Genomic DNA, 18,646 nt, shown 5'->3' with positions numbered 1-18,646 from the left:
ACAAAACTATATTAAAATGCATCTGATTTTAAGCTATAAGTGTTTTAAGTTATACATTGAGAGATGTCTCTAAGATGGGTCATAATGCAGTAACAAGATCAGTTTTATCCTCTTATGTGCTCTCAGTTCACAGAGAGTTATAATTGCAACTTCAAAACTTTTTTTTTTTTTTTTCAGGAAATGCAGTTCAAATAAGCATAGGCCCAACTATTGACCAGCAAGGCATATTTTTGCGAGCATATGTCTGTCTTCTATATATCCTTTGGTCTGGCAGGGAAGTCTAGAGGCCAGGACTAGCAACTCTAAAGTTTACAGCTTTCTGATGTTTTTCTTTCTTTCTCCATCTTGCTGAAATTGAGTACTGGTCCTATTTGTAGAGAATAGACTTTCACAAGACAGTGGCTCATCAGCAGCACCTTTCTTGGCAGAATCCTTAGATTTAATTTAGTCCCATAGATCTGCCTGTGTTCTGCCTTCCCACCTGGATCCACTGGCTCTGTTTAGACATCAGCTGTGTCACAGTGAATATCTAACAGCTTAAAAGAAGATAAATGGATGAGTATGTGTGATATTGCACACTAAATTAAACAGTTTCCAAAAGAAAGACAAAGCTGGGAGGGCGAAAATTCACAGCAACTCAGACCATAGTCAGGGAAGCAAATTTAGAGAAAAGAGCCAGACAAATGAAAACTCTGTACCCTCAGAACTGGATATGGTGCTTGATTCCTGGATTGGCTGTTTTTATATTCTTCCATGGATTTTTCTTCCCCCGTGAATTCACTGTGTATGCTGGTTTTCCTTGCTAGTGAACTAGATCAATATTAAATGCAGTCTGTTTGTAGTTTTAGAGGAAGCTAGTAGAATTTTCAGAAGTATCTTGTTTAGCTTTCTACATTTCTGTATGAAAAATATAGATATGCCTAGATGGAAATATTTAATATTATATTCCTGTTATTCTAAGGAATATGAGCAAATCTCTTGTACAGCTGGAATGAAGGCTGATGAATGATATTAGCAGCTCCAATTGCCTTCATTTTAATTTCTGAAATGTCAAATTTTGTTTTTAAGAAAAAGGATAAAAATATCCTTAACTGCCAATACATTACCCAAATTGCCAAAAGTAATTTTGCCTATAATAAAACTATTGTGGGCTGAAGCATTTGGATCAAGCTATGCAAGATTGATATGTTTTTCTTTATACAATTCAGTGAATGTGCTATTCTTGTGGAATTTTCCATATGAGTCTGCTGGGGAGAAAATACAGCAGACAAAATTTCCTTGACTTGCAATTAGATTTTTTTTTTCCCAAGTTTACGTATCAATTAGCTGTAAATGATAACCTGATACACATTTCTGATTTTTAAAAGGCAATGTAACTTTTCTGTCGGCAATAAACACGTTTAGCCAAGGAAATTTTGGGATGATAACAGCACAGTCATTTAAAATATGGTTGATTCACTGTATTAAATGACTTTTTAAGCTCGGCTGTGCTAATGAGTGTTTTGGAAGACCAGCAATGTTCCTGCAGCCAGCCATAGAAAGAGCAGTGAAGGTTAAGATGCCTTACCCTGTATGTCTTATGTTTCTGTGTCTTGCTCTGGAGGAATCTCTCCTGAACCTTTTGTGCTGCAGCCTGGTAATGCAGAGGCCTCGTGAGGTTTGCACAGTGACTGTGAGTCTGGCTGAGTGCTGGAACAGAAGTCTGGATTAGAGGCAGGCTAAATTTACTCTGGAAGCAGGATAACCGAGATGGCACAGAGTTCTCTTTTTGTGCACCAGGTATTTACAATGACACTCTGAGGTTTCTCTCAGAGCCACACAGCTGTCTATATATAGCAAGCTGAATCCTAAAATATTTATTTTAGCTGAAATCTCAACAACTCTGACCTTAAGTAACTTTCTCTATTAACTAAATAGATCCCAGGGTTTTGTCTTCTTGTCCAAATGTCTTTTTTGTCTTGTTACTGATAGCTGTAGTATGCACAGTTTTCTATTAGCAAACCAGGCTGAAAACACTGACCTTCCTTTTGCTGACTAATAAATAAATAGTAGTGATTTGCCTGGGTTCCACTGGTTAGTATAGCATTCACTGAACCTCCCAGTCTCTCTCTCCTCTCTGTTTATAGTGTCTCTTTCTATATTTTATATCTATTTTGATGGCAGAATTGAATGCTCCAAGCATTTTGGTACATGCCTTAGTAGTAGTGGTGGATTGCATTATGAGAAACAAATTCAGACAACTCTTTCTGAACATATTTTGGTACAATGCAAGAGCTAGTATCTTCTTTCAAAATCATCAGTGCAGTTCAAGTAGTTGGTTAAAAGTAAAGTACCACAGGATAGATATATCTATAAGAGGAAAAGTTGTGCGTATTAAAGTTAATTGACTGACTTGTTGGAATTCAGCAGATCTTCAGCACTTGAGTTAGGCTGAATAAGCTCCTCACAAGGTAGTAAAGAGAATAGGAATCTCCAGAGAAAATTTAGAATATTCAGTGTGTTGGAAATGAGATTTTTTTTTTCCTTTGGGAGGTTCATACTTTTTTCCTTTAACTTTGAGAGGGCTGTTAAGTTCCAGCCGAGGTGCTGACAGCAAAATAAGCTCAGTTTTGGGATACCAAAGTAAACATATAAGTGGGAATGTTTGGAGCTTTATATCTCTTAGCTTATAATGAACAGCACCATCAAGATTTGTACCTGTATTGACTGACCGCACAGTCTGCATTTTGCTTTGTAAAAAGGTGTTTGTACAAGCAATTATCTGCTTTTAAATGGATGTGGAAATTTTACTGGCATGATGGACTCTGAGCAAACTGTGGTAGTCATAAAATTGACAGTACATCTTTTATTTGGTATTATCCATTTTCTCTAAGGATGCATAAAATCTGGCAGTTATTTAAGCCTTTAAAAATAGGAAAAGAGCTGAACATAGACGCTGATAATAAATGTCATACTTAAGCAAGAGGAGATAGTTAGTGGATGTTTTTTTCCAGTTTGCATCTTGACTCAGAAAGAAAAGGTTTATGATTATGGTTTTAGTATCTGAGAGAATCAGTAGCTCAGAAAGTGAGCCAGTGCTGGCTGAATGTGTGAAGAAAAACAACTATGTCCTGTCTGGAAAGAGACACATGAGTTCCAGGGGAAAGACAGGATGGGAAATAGGAGTGGAGGGACATAAATTTGGAAAAATAACATCAGTCCATGTAAAACAAAATTTTATATATATATATACACACACACATTGTTTTAATTGGGGCTCTTGCTTTTCTTCTGGTGGGAGATATAGAACATTTTTTTTTTCTTTAAAGCCCAGAACACCCCTCATGCCTTTACCAAAAAAAAAAAAAAAAAAGTGGAAGTATGCCAATTCTTACTTATATGCACTTATTTAGGAGCACTTTCGGCTGGTGTGATTTAAGTGAAGTGAACTCAGATCAGTGTAAAGTCAGAACAAGACTGGAGAGCCAATAATTTAGCAGATATAAATTTATAGTAGATTCACCATAAGAACTATAACCAGGGCAGAAGAATGCTCTGTATGATCTCAATACAATAGTTAAATTAATTCTAGGTCAATATATTTGAAAGTCAGTGAGGAACGTACTAATATGAACTGTGTTTCAGGTTGACCAGTGACATTTAACAAGGTATGTTAAGAGTTTTCTTCTGCAGTTCTGGTAGTCTTGGGTATCAATGGATTCCTACATGGTTTTATGTTTAGGCATTTAGACAATTTTCTCCTAAATACTCTGCTCATAATCATATTTGCTGCTTTACTGTGTGAAAGCATGTCCTTGGCCAGGAAGTCAGCCCAAGCACTGTATTAGCACAGGAATGGTGAGCATCCATCCTTTCTTATCTCCCTCTTCAGCTGCCATGGAAAATTATCCTACTTTGTAGAGAAGCAGCATGATGGGACAGGTAGATACACAATCCCTGGGCACTGGGCCTTGCTATTTTGTAGTTTCTTGTACCCTCTGACAAATCAAAGCCCTTTTTCTCTGTTAGAGATCAGCCAGGGGAAAGAAAAGTCTCTTTTCTATGCAAGTGGATATTTTCTCCATGGCCAGGACTCTTTTCAGTCCATTGCTCCCATGGTGGGTCATACCAAGGTTTGTCCCTTTCAAAGCCCTTTGACCAGGGGTCTCCTTAATCCTCTCTTGGATTGCGTGCAGTGGGAACAGGCAGCTTTCACGGAGTTCTGACCTGATTTTTTTACTCTGAGTACTCTTGCAAGGAAAATAGACTGATGCATAGGAAAACACACATTTAATTTTACAACAGGAAGAGTTTGCAAGTCCCCAGCCATTAGAATAGATAGATTTGCCTGTAAATGTGAGCAGCCAAGTTGGATTTGATAATAACATACACTAAGGCACCTTTACACGAGAGAGACACTACAGAGGGTTGTTAATGCGAGAGTAAATTAAAATTGCATATGCTTTTAGGTCTTTTAGAGCTATGAAGCAAGATAATGGAGACTAAGTGGTTTAGCTACTTTAATTTTTTTTTTTTTTAAACGGGTTGGACTAACAAATAAGTAGAAATATGTTTAGAATATTATTCAATAGTGTATGCCTAGGCAGGCTTAATGACTCTCACTAAGACTTTGCTCATGTTATTTCAGCTTTTTTTAAAAAAAATCTGTTGTCTCCAAATCTAGGTAGAATTGCTTCCATTGAGGTGCCTAAAATAGATTGCTTAAGGTTTTAGTCACTGCATCTATACCAGCACATTCAAAGAGAATATTATTCACTTAAGCTTTATGCAAAACTGGTCTTTCTCTTGTCAAAGAAAGCAAACATTTAAGGAACAGAATGATTCATGTAGTTGACCCCAGTCATCTTCTTTTGCTGGGTTTGAGCACCTTTCCTATCTTGGTGTCAACACAGACTCAGAAAAACAGCTTTATGAGACTCTCACTGCCTTTGCTTTGTTCCTGGAGATCCCTTGGCATGCCCAAAGTTTGCATATAAAATCAGGGCAATAAACCAGCAGCAATTTTAAAAAATGCTGACAGAGATGGAAAATATCTGAGATGAAAACTGTCCAATATGCTGAACAGCTACCTCAAGATCTTAGTGTCCTTTTCCTTCTGTGTAGTTCTGAAGTCAGAGAAGCTTTGATTTTAGGCTTTGATTTTATTAACAGATCTCACCCATCACAGTTACCCTGTGCTGGATGGAAAAGAATCCCAAGAGAAAAGTGAGAGAGTTTCAGAGCTAGTTGCATGTCCCTTTCAGAGCAAGACTGACACATGGAATAGAGTCACCTGGAAGGGCACAGTGGAGGTAATGGTCTGACTCAGGGTAACCCTAGTGTTTCTGTGTCAAAAGTTATTTTATAATGTGTGTCCTATACAGAATCACAGGATGGGTCATGCTGGAAATAACCACAATGGGACATCTGATCCAAACTCCCAGCTCAAGCAGTTTCATCCTGGAGCACATGGCACAGGAATATGTCCAGATAGTTCTTGAATATCCCCATGGAGGGGGGATATCCACAGCCTATCTGGGTAACCTGTTCCAGTGCTCTGTCACCTGCACAGTAAGGAACTTCTTCCTAATGTTCGGTGGAACTTCCTGTGCCTCAGTTCCTGCCTGGAACCCCATGTCCCACTGCACCACCGAGCAGAGCCTCGTCCATCCTCTGGTCCCTCCCTGTAGATGCTCATAGACACTGAGGAGGTTCCCTCTCAGTCATCTCTTCTCAAGGTGGAGCAGACCCAGTCCTTCATCCTTTCCTTGTCAGAGAAATGCTCCGGTCCCTTGATCATCTTTGTAGCTTCCTCTGGACCAGCTGCAAGAGCTCTGTTTCCCTTTTGCACAGAGTCCAGAATTTAGTTGACAACTTTAAGTTATCAGCAGCATTTATTCTGCCAGAGGAACTGAAAAACAGGCTGGGGAGGTCCCTGTTTTACAATAATATAATTTGTTTATTGTAAATTAGCTTTGCCTTTTGGATAGTCACCACATGGATTTCGATCTATTTGTGCAGCACTTGGTCTGTCATCTATTCATATCAATGGCAGTACAAAGTCAGGGTTTTTCTTTCTCTCTTTCACTTCTTGGTCAACAGTGCAAGGCAGAATTTCCATAATCCTTTTCTTATAAGAAATCTTTTCCTGGGCATTAAAGGTATTCTTTGTCCTAGGTTTGTGAATACTTTGGTTGTTACAAGTACATTGTGCTATATACAGAATTTGCATAAAAAGTTTTGCTGTACTGCTGAGAAGTAGCAGATTTAAAAAAAAAAAAAAAAAAAAAAAAAAACCAACCCAACACATATCCATGAAATGAAAAATGAAAACATGAAGATCTGCTAACAGCAGAAGGTACTGGATCTCAATATTAGCAAGTCATCTAGATCAGGTAATAGATGATGTTCTGAGAAGTCCTAATAAACAGAAGCTAAACAAACAGGTTGACATAGATTAAGAAAAATATAAGACATGCACACACACCACTTTTTATTTTCCACCAAATTATTTTTAATAAAGGAGCAAAAATCCAGTCTTGTAAATCCATACTTCAAGTCCTTTTGGCTCAGTAATCCTATTTTTAAAGGCCTGTATAAGATTGAAAGTGAATAATTAAATCCATGTTGACTGTGCCTATTTATGAAAACCTGGTGCATACACAATGTGTTTACATAGTTAAATAGACATTAGAAGTGTTTTAATATAGTAGTTCTATAGTATAGAGTATATAGTAGCTCTGTGTTTTGCTTATACTTGGTAATTTTCTTGCTTGATGTGACTTTTGGTGAGTTTTAACATTTGCCCAGCCAGTCTCTCTGTTTCTCTCTTTCTCTGTGAGGTTCACATGTAAACTGCTTTAAAGATTGCATAATGACTGTTTGGCATGTCCTACAGGCAAAGGCCCAGAAACCCTTTTTGCTGGCTATAACCTCAATGATAATGAGTGGCACACAGTGCGTGTGGTGCGGCGAGGAAAAGGTTTAAAGTTAATGGTGGATGACCAGCAGGCCGTGACAGGTACTGTGCCATTGTGGTTCCATGAGTCCATGTTGTTGGGGGGAAACACAAAGCAAAACCAAAAAACAAAACAATATGATACAGAAGTAAAATTACTTTATCTGAGAGAAACGCTTTTTTTCCCCTTTCTCGGGTAAGATTGAAAATTCATGTTATGCATCTTGCAATGCTGGTACAAGAAGGTTGCTATTACACTTGCTATTAATGTTGCTCTAAGGTTGCTATTGAAATTAATGAAAACCTTCGTGCTGACTTAAATGAATGTTTTTATACAGCGATTGGAGAGAAGTGATTTAGTACATCACTAATGAGAAGGCAAGCAAAATGCTTTTGGCAACACATTGTTAGGGCTAAACTGTAAGCCACTGCTGAAAGAAAGAATTTAATGAGCATTTGAAGGATAGTCTACTGTGGTTTGAATCTTGCATCAACTGTCCTCAATAATTATATATTAGGCAGCATTTTTTTCTCAAATACTAAGATAGCAGTTGGGGTGGGAGAAAAATAATTGGCATGCATGCTAGCAGATGATAGAAATGTGTTTCTGTACTTAGATTATCAGAAATACTAATAGAGAACACATTGATTTTTGTCCTGTACAAGACAATGTTCACATGCATGTTGTTAATAGAAACTTATCTGGCTTCTGGCCCTAATTCCTTGCACACCAGAATGTGCCTACTTTTTTGTTAGCTATTTAGAATTATCCTTTGGTTTTGTGTAGCATTAAACAGCTTTTGTCATTGGTTCTAAGCTTTGTTAAGATGGTAACAAGTTAAATGTTTTGTGGGTTTTTTGTGATTTTTTGGGGGTTTTTTTGTTTTGGGTTTTTTGTTTTTTGTTTTGTTTTTTTGGGTTTTTTTTAAGACGAGTGTAACTTCTTTAATAATCCCTTTTCACCTCAACAGAACACTGAGGATCTTGTCACTGGTAGAAAAAGAATTCATATAGTTGCAAGAACATATTTTCTAGAATCAGAAATTACCAGTATATCTTCCAGCACTGAAGTCTGTGTATGTTATGATGCCTAGGGTCATTTTCTCAAGAATGTAGATGGCCTAAACAATTTGTTTTCTTTTTGATAATGTAGGAGGAAGTATACAAAAAAAGTTATAATCTTGCTGCTTCAACTGCTACTCAAGGCAGATTCTAATGGAGAGAAAATAGTTTAGATCAAAATCCAGTGCAAGATCCAAATGCACAATTCCTGGACTCCTCATGCCAGAGTTCTATTTTACAACTACGGCAGGTTACATAACCTGGGTCCAGCTTTCTGGTGCAACATTTGTATTCTTTCCACAATCTGGAATGTACATCCAAAAATGGCCAGTTGGCTTGAATTCCCTCTCAGTTCTTCAAGCTAGAACTTGTCTGTGTTTGCTTAATGCACAGATGTTCAGTGTTATTAATCCAAAAGGAGAAACTCATCCCAATATTTTGGAGGAAAAAAGACAAAAATTCCTAAACTCTCTGTAAGAATCTGTGCAGCCAGTTTGTGTCCTCCTTCACCAGTGAGGAGGAAACTGCTATATGAAAAACAACAGAGGGAGCTTTAAATATGGGGATCTGCTGTTAGTTCCATGAATGTCATATTTCCTACAAAGAAAATCTTTATTGTTGTTTAAGTGGTGAGAATTTTTGTTTTATTTTGTTTTTGGGGGGGTGGGGGTTTTGGTTGTTTTAGGGTTTTTTTCAACACTGAGTGTTTTTAAAGCCTTTACAAGTTGAAATTTAAAATGTGTGTAATAGAATTTAATGTGTAGTAGCTTTGAATTTCCTGAAAGCGTAGGGGAAGGTTTGCCATGTGGGATTAAAGTGTGCTTGTTCTAAACTGCTTAGAACTTTTCTTCAGATGTTCCAACAATCAGAAATTTGATTAAAATACAAGCCATTAATTTTTCATGTGAAAGGTTATTATAGTTTTATGAGGAGAATAAGGAAGTAAACTGACTTCCTACTAAAAATTCCAGCTTTCTTCTGCCACATGTTGTTTTCCTTTTTTGATTCCATGTCCTATGCCTTATATGAAAGAATTCCCATCAGATCCAGAAAACTTAAGCTGGAGAGAAAACCGTTAAATAATTCAGCCTAACTTTCTAATTTTTACAGATTATAAAATACCACTTGTTCACTTGTGAGTTGTGCTTGGTCCTCTTTGACAAATGCATGATGTGTGCAAGGATACATAATATAATTCAGTCATAACTAGCTTTCACTGGAAGCCATGCAAGTGGTTTTGAAGAAGTTGCTCATCACTGAAGAGTTTAAATATTTCCAGCCCTGATATTCCTTATTTTCTAAGATTGTATAGAAAATAAAAGTGGTTGGATATTCACTAAATTTGGGTAACAATCGCTTATGGTTTTGAAAAGAAATTCAATTGCCTATTTCTGTGATGTTTTTCCACAAACCTGACAAACTTTAAAAAAAAAAAAAAAAAGAAAACAACCAAAACAACCAAATCCCCAAGCACCCAACCTCGTAAGTACAAACTACAAACTTTTACTTCATTGCTGCATTTACAAATCCTGTGGAGCATTATGGGAAATCTCAAGTCCTGTTTATGTGTTTGTAGAACTGAAATGTTGGAGGGATGTGAGCCCAAATTCTGCAACTTTTTTATTACTTTGCTCAAGAAAGAAATACATTTAAGGTAGTGGGGGTATTGTGCTACAGGTCAAAGCTTGGTGGATTTTTGCCATGACATTATTGGAATGCCAGCTGAAGGGATACAAGACTGGAATATATAATTCCAGTTCCTCTCTGAAGCCTGTAATGCAGCTCTTTGCTGTAATGCAACATACAGCACTTGTCCCAGTAAAAATTACACATTTGGCATTTTTCAAGACAGCTCCCTGACTCCTTACTGCATGGAAGAACCCACTTCTGCTTAATACATTCAGGGAAAGTGGTATCTTCAGAACTGATGTTTAGAAACAAGAATATCAAGAAGACACTCCCTGGGGTTTAGGGTGTCTCTTGCAGTTCTCAGCCCCATGAGTGCAGGTGGTGTTCAATGACAAGTTCTCCTACAGAACTCATCTCAAAGCTAAGTAAGCTACTTGGAAATATTTATCATAAATTATTAGAGCAAATTTTGTGCCTGAATGGTATTAAAACTTACAGAGCTATTTTCCCTGTAACTTCACCGATGCCTGTACTTGTATCTCAGTGCTGTGTCTTAACCTGCTCATGAATTCATCTTGCTGGGCCAATCTCAGATATCAACATTTCTCTTTCCCTTGTCTTTTCCCTGTCACACACATGTCCACAGACACTTGCTTATGACACCTACAAAGGTACAGCTGTGTCAGACTCCTCCAGGCTTTGTGCACCACTTCTGACATGTCAAGCCTGGGGCAGTGCTCACACTGTCTCTTGGAATAGAATATTTGGGGATGCACAGAAGGAACTTGGCTTGTCAACAGCTTTACCACTGTGGGAACTTGTATTAGAGCAGTTTTATGCCAGTATTTAGTCCAGCCTGGCTAGGTCTGCTCTTCACCTTCTGTGTACTCCATGAGAGACATGAAACAGCTAAGGAACTGGGGAATCTAGGCCATGGTTTGCAAAAGGTACATTAAGTGGTGAATTCATTAGTAATAAGAAGCTGTTTTTCCACACAATGTGACCATGAATCAGCCCTGTGAAAATACTGCCCTACTTCTTTAAGATAATCATGTTAAAAATTGGACATGCTGTCAGAAAAAGGAACTCTTCAGTGAACACAATTTTGATGTGCTGGGTAAGGTATTTAATAACTAGCCTAAAAACTTACCTGACCCGTATGCAGTGTACTCTGGCTGATCCTTTCCTCCAGACTAGCATTACAGTCAGCAGATTTCAGGCTTCTTGCTCTGCAGTGGTCCTGGCATGACAGAGAGAACTCAAAGGCAGCTCTGGGGTTTGCTTTCAGTCACCTTTCCTATGTAAGCATATCCCTTGTTGTTTCCAGACTTACACTGGCATGCACCTTTCCTGCAGGCTTTCTCCTCTGCCCATCCCTTGGGCTCTGCCCCTTCTCCCATGGTACAAAGCCAGTTGCTTTCAAGAAGCTCTCCACCCTTGTCACACAGGGCTTTTTGCAGCAGGTCTGTCATTAATGTACCCAAGACATCTGAAGCAGGAATCCTTAGTACCACTAGTCAAGTCATGCACATTGAAGCAAAACACATGGAAGAAAATCCCTCAAGCTGTTCTGTTTCTCTTTCATGAGACTCTGATATCGTTGCTTTAGCTTTGAGACTGGCCTTTGTGTTCCTCATGTTAAGTAATTGCACTTGCTTATAGTAAAACCCCACATCTGGTTAGGTGTAACTAAATTGGGGGATTTTGTTGGCAGTTTAATGTACTCTGGTAAACTGTTTCAGTTTAGCCATTTTTCTGTTGCCTTATCCAAATGTACCGAGTGCTTTGGAAAGGCTCCTGGATTTACCAGCAATTAGGATGAATTTGGAAGAATTCTCTTTGGAGAAAACAATTGGCCTTGCACATTTTGAAAATTGTGAAAATGATGCAGATGCTTAATCACATGATGTACTCTTTGACCTCCCCTTTCAGACACTAACACGTGTTTTCTTGTTGCTGTTTCAAGGTCAAATGGCTGGCGATCACACACGGCTGGAATTCCACAACATAGAAACAGGAATAATAACAGAACGGCGCTATCTGTCTTCTGTGCCTTCCAATTTTATTGGGCATCTACAGAGTCTCACATTTAATGGCATGGCATACATTGACTTATGTAAAAATGGAGACATCGATTATTGTGAGCTAAATGCAAGATTCGGGTTCAGGAACATCATAGCAGACCCTGTAACCTTTAAAACAAAAGCAAGTTATGTTGCACTGGCCACGCTACAAGCGTACACATCTATGCACCTTTTTTTCCAGTTCAAAACCACCTCCCTGGATGGATTGATTCTTTTTAACAGTGGCGATGGAAATGATTTCATTGTGGTTGAATTAGTAAAAGGGTATGTATGGATTAGCATAACAGCAAAACCAGTCCATTCGAAATGTGTGTGCAGGAGGAATACACAGGAAAGCTTAGGATGAAAATCTTTTTTTTTCTGACTGGATAGATGTGATTGATAAATGTTTCTTCCTGTTGAACTTCATGTGCTTTATTGTGACTCTTTCTTTCAGATGAAGCTAGATGCCTGAAATGTATGAAAGTAAATAATAGGTATAACTTCTCTGGTGCTTACCACAAAGAAGTGCTAGTTTGTAGCCTCCCTCTTGTTCTCTCTCTCTACGTATGTATGCATGTCTTGGTACACGGAGTGCTCGTTGCTTTCCAGAAACCTGGGACTGCACCTCAACTGATCCCAATGAGTGGCAATTTCTTGGAATCACAGTTGCTTCCCCATCTGGCATTCATTGTTGTCTTCTGGTTTAGCCAGCGCTGCTGAGGAGTACAAGCAAATAGAAAATATTAGACATATTAATTATTGCCCCCTTGCTATGTAAAGAAAAAGGAAACTTTTCCAATTTTTTCTCTTTTCCCAGGTATTTACACTATGTGTTTGACTTGGGAAATGGTGCCAACCTCATCAAGGGAAGTTCTAATAAGCCTCTGAATGACAACCAGTGGCATAATGTCATGATATCAAGGGATACCAACAACCTACACACTGTAAAGATTGACACTAAAATCACAACGCAGAGCACAGCAGGAGCCAGAAATTTAGATCTAAAAAGTAAGTACAGTGATTCTTGTATTATCTACAGGGAGGGCCATTATAGAATAATAAACAGAATAAATCACAGATGTAAAGTAAAAAGGTCTAATTTCGTAATATTGTGTGAAACCTTTTATTTTATAATAATCAGTATGATCACAAGTGATTACATCACCTTAACCTGACAATGCCAGTTTAGTAGTACTTCTGCACAGGTAAGTACAAGTGAACATGTGAAGATTCCATGGGAATTATAAATAAATAAAAGGTAAGAAATTATAATAACACAACGTGGCCCATATAAACCAAAATATAGTTGAAGGACTAACAGAGGCTTACAATGTCTATGTAAAAAGCTTGACTTTTACATGAACATAGGTTATAAAAGTAGCATAACATACTCATCTAAATGAATATGTAATATGTAATACATCATAATTTCGATTGCAGGTAGGGTAAACTTTGTTACCAGCACTAAACCTATATGTCATAAATCCAGCTAGTTTCTTAAGATCTATTGTTTATAAATATATGTATATTTTTTAAAAAGTGATAGTAATGAGTTCTGTGGATGGGTTTCTGAAAAACTAATTTGCATCTGAGGAAAATATCTTTTTGAAAGGATGTATACATATACTTTTAAAATAATGACTACTTAATCAGACATAGGAATATATGTCCTGTCCTGGTGGAAAAGCAGTCTGTATTTTATTATTCTTTAAAAAGGCTCTTGGCAGGAAAACTGAAATTTCATAACAGTCAAAGAAATATGATATTTCAAAAGCCAGGATGTTCAAAGTAGATATTAATATTCCATCAAGAGCTTATTCCTTGCTGAATTTTCTTTTAACTGCCTCTGAGTCACAGATAATGAGCTGACCTTGGTAATTATGCTGGATTTTGTGATATTTTACATGTTTGCCTCACTTGAAAGTGCTATTAAGATTGTAAGAAAGACTGTGAAAACAGTATCCTGATATGTCATAATCTTCAATAAGAGATTATTCTATTTAAAAACCTGGCATTTCTGATAAAGCTTTTTGGGCGGCTCACACTCCATTCCTAAAGTAGCATTTCAAATTTGCGCCATGCTATTTCTCGGGTATGCATTCTTTTAAAAAACATTGATTTTCTTATCGATGCAGTGTAATATTTCAACACTGGTTTTGATGCTGTTGAAAAAGCATCCAGCTTGTTCCTTGACAGTCTTAATGTGGCAAGTACTACTTATGAACATCTGTATGTCTTTAATACATTTGGCTCTTTTCCTAGTAGTTAAATCAGGCATGGGTAGAGGGAAAAAAAACAAAAAAAAAAACAAAACAAAGACCCCGTTTCAAGCTGATAATTAGCACAGCCATTTTATTCGACGTATTTTTCAAAGTTGTGGTGGGTCTTTGGTGTGCCGGTTTATTTAAGGAGAGAGGCTCAGGTTCCATCCATGTGCTCGCTGAAGGCACTAGAGAGCGCTGCGATCCCAGCGAACGGAGCGGCGGCTCAGCAGCGAGGCAGAGCCCAGCATCCCTGCGCATCCCTTTGTGTGCGGCGCTTTGAAAATGCTGCTTTCCCCTCACGCTTTTGAAGTAAAACTGTATCCATAGCTGCAGCGTTTTCTAACCTTGAATTCCTTAGGAATGGAAAAAAAAAAAAAAAAAAAAAAAGGAATGAGGAGCATGAAAAAAGAAACCACGCTGAGATTTGAAGAGAGTAAGGTGAATTGTCTTAGATGATTTTCTATAATTTACCACCCAGGGAAAGTGGATAGTGAAAGAATAACAAGCCTGACGTGTTCAGTGCAGGAATATATAGCAAGCACATCTCTCACACTGTTCTAGCATACACAGGTCCTCAGCATCTCTCTTCTCTTAATAGTGTGCCTCATTTTACTTTATTGTTTTAAATGTATCATACTATATTTTTCTCAGTCAGCTTCCTTTAAATAAGGCACAATGTATATCATGAGTGTTTTGGTTAGATTTGGGAGGGGATTCAAGCTGATACTTTTCAGCCAGCAGGCTAAAAGGGAGCCTTTCATAACTGTTTTTCCTTCCTTAGTATTTAGTAGAAATTATCTACTGTAGCTGCTTCTTGTCTGTTTTACATCTGTGTTCCTTTCAATGGCATGTTTCTGTTGTGCTAGAAACACTCCATATACTTTCCTGATATAAATACAGTTAATTCATTGTCTTGTACTATCTTAGCCTTAGCAACAAAGCAAATGCAAAATCAGACTTCCTGATAGCAATAGTGTGTTAATATCAATAGTATCTGCTTAACCAGATAGCAATAGTTATCACTATACGTGCTTAACCAGAGTTATCATTAGGAAAAATATAAATGTGTGCAGATATTATGAAACCTGCAGCCATTCTAAGTAATTGTAGAGTTACCAGATTTCTGATTTTGAAATCCAAGCTGATCCTAGAAAAAGAAACCCACTATATGTGGGTTTTTGCAGATACACAGCGAATTCAGCACAAAGATAAGACACAGATTGTGTTGTTGAGCCTGCACAGCATGAAAGTTGTCTGGGAGAGCAGACAGCTGCCATAAAAGTATGGGAGAGAATTTCCAATATATGTTTCCTTTTGGGTGTAGGATTTGGCTGTATAACACAGAAAGTTCATTATCACACACATCAGTTCCCTGCATAACCTCTGGTAAAATTTCAGCAGCTACCTGTGGAAACACATATATTACCTCCTGCAGCCTAATTATTGTTGTAATTAGATGGGTAAATTATAAATTGGGGACAAATAAATGAGTGAAAATAATTCTCTGTTTGGATTCCAAGAACTGTGTTATTTTTCCTCACAGGGAAAATTAGCAAAGTGTGCTGAGGTGCAGTTCTAGCAGATAACCCGTACAGATAAATGAGTCTGAACAGTAAAAGCAGTGCAGCTCAAGCCTGCCAACACAGTTACACAGCAAATTTCCTTTCATATATTTCATGAGCAGATTCCCTGTCCTGCTCTCAGAATAGCTCAGATGGTTGGCATGGCTGCAATTCAAGGCCTGGAAGAGTTGGGTGGAGGGCAATTCTTGCTTGTTGTACTTGGTGCTGTGCTCTGATATTCTGAAGGGTCTGAGTAACCTCAAAGGGCACAGGAAAAACAAGAGAAAATTATTTATTTGATGGAGTGACTACATTGGTGGACAAGGGAAAGATTACAGATGTCATTTACCTGGACTTCTGTAAAGCCTTTGACACAGTTAGGCACAACATCCTTTTCCCCAAACTGGAGAGAGGTGGATTTAATGATGGATAAGAAAGTGGTTGGACAGTTGCATCCAGTGGTGATCAACATCTCAAAGTCCTGATGCACAGCACTGACAAGTGGTGTCTCTCAGGGGTCCTTGTTGGCACCAGTGTTATTAAATACCTTTGTTATTGACAAAGAGAGAGGGATTGAGAGCACCCTCAGTGTATTTGCTGATGACACCAAGCTGGGTGGCGTGGTTAACACACCTGAGGACAGGATGCCATCCAGAGGGACCTGGACAAGCTGGAGAAGTGGGCCCATTGTGCCCTTTTGAGGTTTAATAAGACCAAGAGCAGGTGCTGCACCTGGGATGGGGCAAACCCTGGTATCAACACAGGCTGGGGGGTGAACAGATCAGAGCAGCCCTGCCCTGAAGGACTTGGGGGTGCTGGTGGATGGGGGCTGGATGTGACCTGGCCACGTGTACTGGCAGCCCAGAGAGCCAAACGTGTCCTGGGCTGCATCAGGAGCCCCATGGGCAGCAGGGCAGGGAGGGGATTCTGCGCCTCTGCCCTGCCCTGCTGGGATCCCACCTGGAATATTGCATCCAGCTCTGGGCTCCCAGCACAGGAGGGACAGGGAGCTGCTGAAGCCAGTCCAGAGGAGGCCACTGAGATGATCTGAGGGATGGAACACCTCTGCTATGAGGAAAGGCTGAGAGGTCTGGGATTGCTCAGTGTGAAAAGGAGAATGCTTTGGGGTGACCTAAGGTTTGGCTTCCAGTTCCTGAAGGAAGCCTGGAAGAAAGCTGGAGAGGGACTTTTTTTACAAGAGCCTGTAGTGACAGGATAAGGGGGATTGGCTTCAAACTGAAAGAGTAGATTTAGGGTAGATATTAGGAAGAAATTCTTCACTGTGAGGTTGGTGAGCCACTGGCACAGGTTGCCCAGATAAGCTGTGGATGCCCCATCCCCAGGAATGTTTAAGGCCAGGATGGATGGGGCTCTGAGCAACCTGGTCTAGTGAAAGGTGTCCCTGCCCATGGAAAAGGAGTTGGAAAAGAATTATCTTTAAGGCCCATTCCAACACAAACCATTTTGTGATCCTTGTTCCTCTCTGTTGTCAAAGAAATATTGTCTCCCAGTCTCAGGCTGTGAGTTTTGCAATGTCTATAATGTTTCTTCCCTCTCCACATTTTTTGCAGTCTGGTATGGGAAACTGTAGTTCTGTCAGAAATTATTTTATTTTATAAGTACTTGAAGATGCATGATCTGCTTCCGAGGAGGAGGACATCCTCAAGCACACTTTATACCCACTTACCTACTAGGGTTTAATCTTCCTCTTGCTTCTCTCCTACACATATAGGCAGTATTTTAATCCCCAGAGCTTTCACACGCTTTTTTAAACAGCAGGCATAAAAAACCCTGCAAAATCTTGGAATACCTATCATAAAATTAAAATATTTTAGCATTTTAATTGTTTATAAATTGAAATGAGAAGCTAAGATATTGTACTCTTACCAAACAAGAAGGTAAAGACTTCTGCAGTTATTTTAGACTGAACAATAAGTAGTTACAAACTTTTATATGAGTTGGTAGTTTCGGTAATTCAGTATCCAATTTTAAACTTTCCACATCACAGAATATATTCACAGATATGCTGTATCCTCTAAGATGATCTGCAGTCATCCTAATCTTGATATTGGGCTAACTATATAGATATATATTTAGAAGGAAATAGCCATTCTGAAATAAAAGCCTGCACAGCTCAACATTTATGAGTTAACTTTTGCTGTCTGTGCATAATTTCATTTGTCAAGACCTGCTTTTTTGAACTGACATTCATAATTTCAACTTGTCTCACTGTTGTCATCTTTCATGTGGCCTTCCCAAATGTCAGTTTTAGAGCCTATTGTAAGTCATATGTTATTCCTGTGCTGTTACATCACTGCATCCTCAAAAAATGCCATTCGTATTAGAGCACACATCAGAATCAGCCTACTTGGATTAAAATAACCTGTCTAGATCTCTAGCTGTCTGTTTTACTTTTATTTCTGTATCTCTTCACTGGCCCCTAGCTTCCTTTATTCTTTTGAGATAGGGCTGCTGCTTCTATCTATGTTTGCTTTTCCATTTGCTGTTTTGTCCAATACTGTGAAAACAGACTAGACTGAAGCACCTGAAAGAAAAGCAGTTATATTAAATTCTGGTATCACCAGTGGTTTTGCAAATGCACTAAATTATAATTCTTCAATGTGCATAAAGATTTGCTTGGCAATTAATTCATCCTTGTAAACTTTGAATGCAATTAACTAAATTATCAGTAGATCTACTAGCCTGGCATATTCATTGATGATTTGCAATAGTCCCTTAATCTATTGATATTTCATTTGCCTGTCAAAGTAGGTTATTCATGCTGAGCTAAATTAGTCTTGATCATAATGAGGAATTCCTGTTTCAGCAGTGGAAATTGAAGTTGTTTCAATTTCGTGTAATATTTCTTTCAGTTGTTTTATACTGAGGCAGTTATTATTGTTGCCTCATTATATGATTTTTCTCTACATTACAAGGCCTCCATCAACAGCAGTGATCCTTTATTTTTTATCGCTAGAGAAACAAAGCTTTTAGAAGCACAGAACATTGTACAAATGAGCAAGTATTAATGCTTAAATTTCTCAAATAATCATGCGTGAGCTAAATGTAATGACCTTGCCAGTGGGCTGTGAATTCTTCATGCAGAAATAATGTTCTGTTCCAAAT

At 38.4% G+C, this 18,646-nt stretch overlaps 1 protein-coding gene across 30 annotated transcripts in view; it reads left to right on the top strand.

The window, feature by feature from the left end:
• The window catches only part of NRXN1 (neurexin 1), a 668,819-nt gene that overhangs the window by 301,881 nt on the left and 348,292 nt on the right, over nucleotides 1-18,646 (top strand). For all 30 annotated transcript variants that reach the window (XM_064415211.1, XM_064415210.1, XM_064415207.1 and 27 more), the window contains 3 exons: nucleotides 6,878-7,000; nucleotides 11,595-11,976; nucleotides 12,512-12,702. In XM_064415211.1, coding sequence (XP_064271281.1) covers nucleotides 6,878-7,000; nucleotides 11,595-11,976; nucleotides 12,512-12,702 — 696 coding nt within the window. The remainder of the gene's footprint in view (nucleotides 1-6,877; nucleotides 7,001-11,594; nucleotides 11,977-12,511; nucleotides 12,703-18,646) is intronic.

This window comes from Passer domesticus, chromosome 3, assembly GCF_036417665.1.
Source record: "Passer domesticus isolate bPasDom1 chromosome 3, bPasDom1.hap1, whole genome shotgun sequence".
NCBI classification, from domain to species: Eukaryota; Metazoa; Chordata; class Aves; order Passeriformes; family Passeridae; genus Passer; species Passer domesticus.
This window is presented reverse-complemented; position numbering and strand designations above follow the sequence as displayed.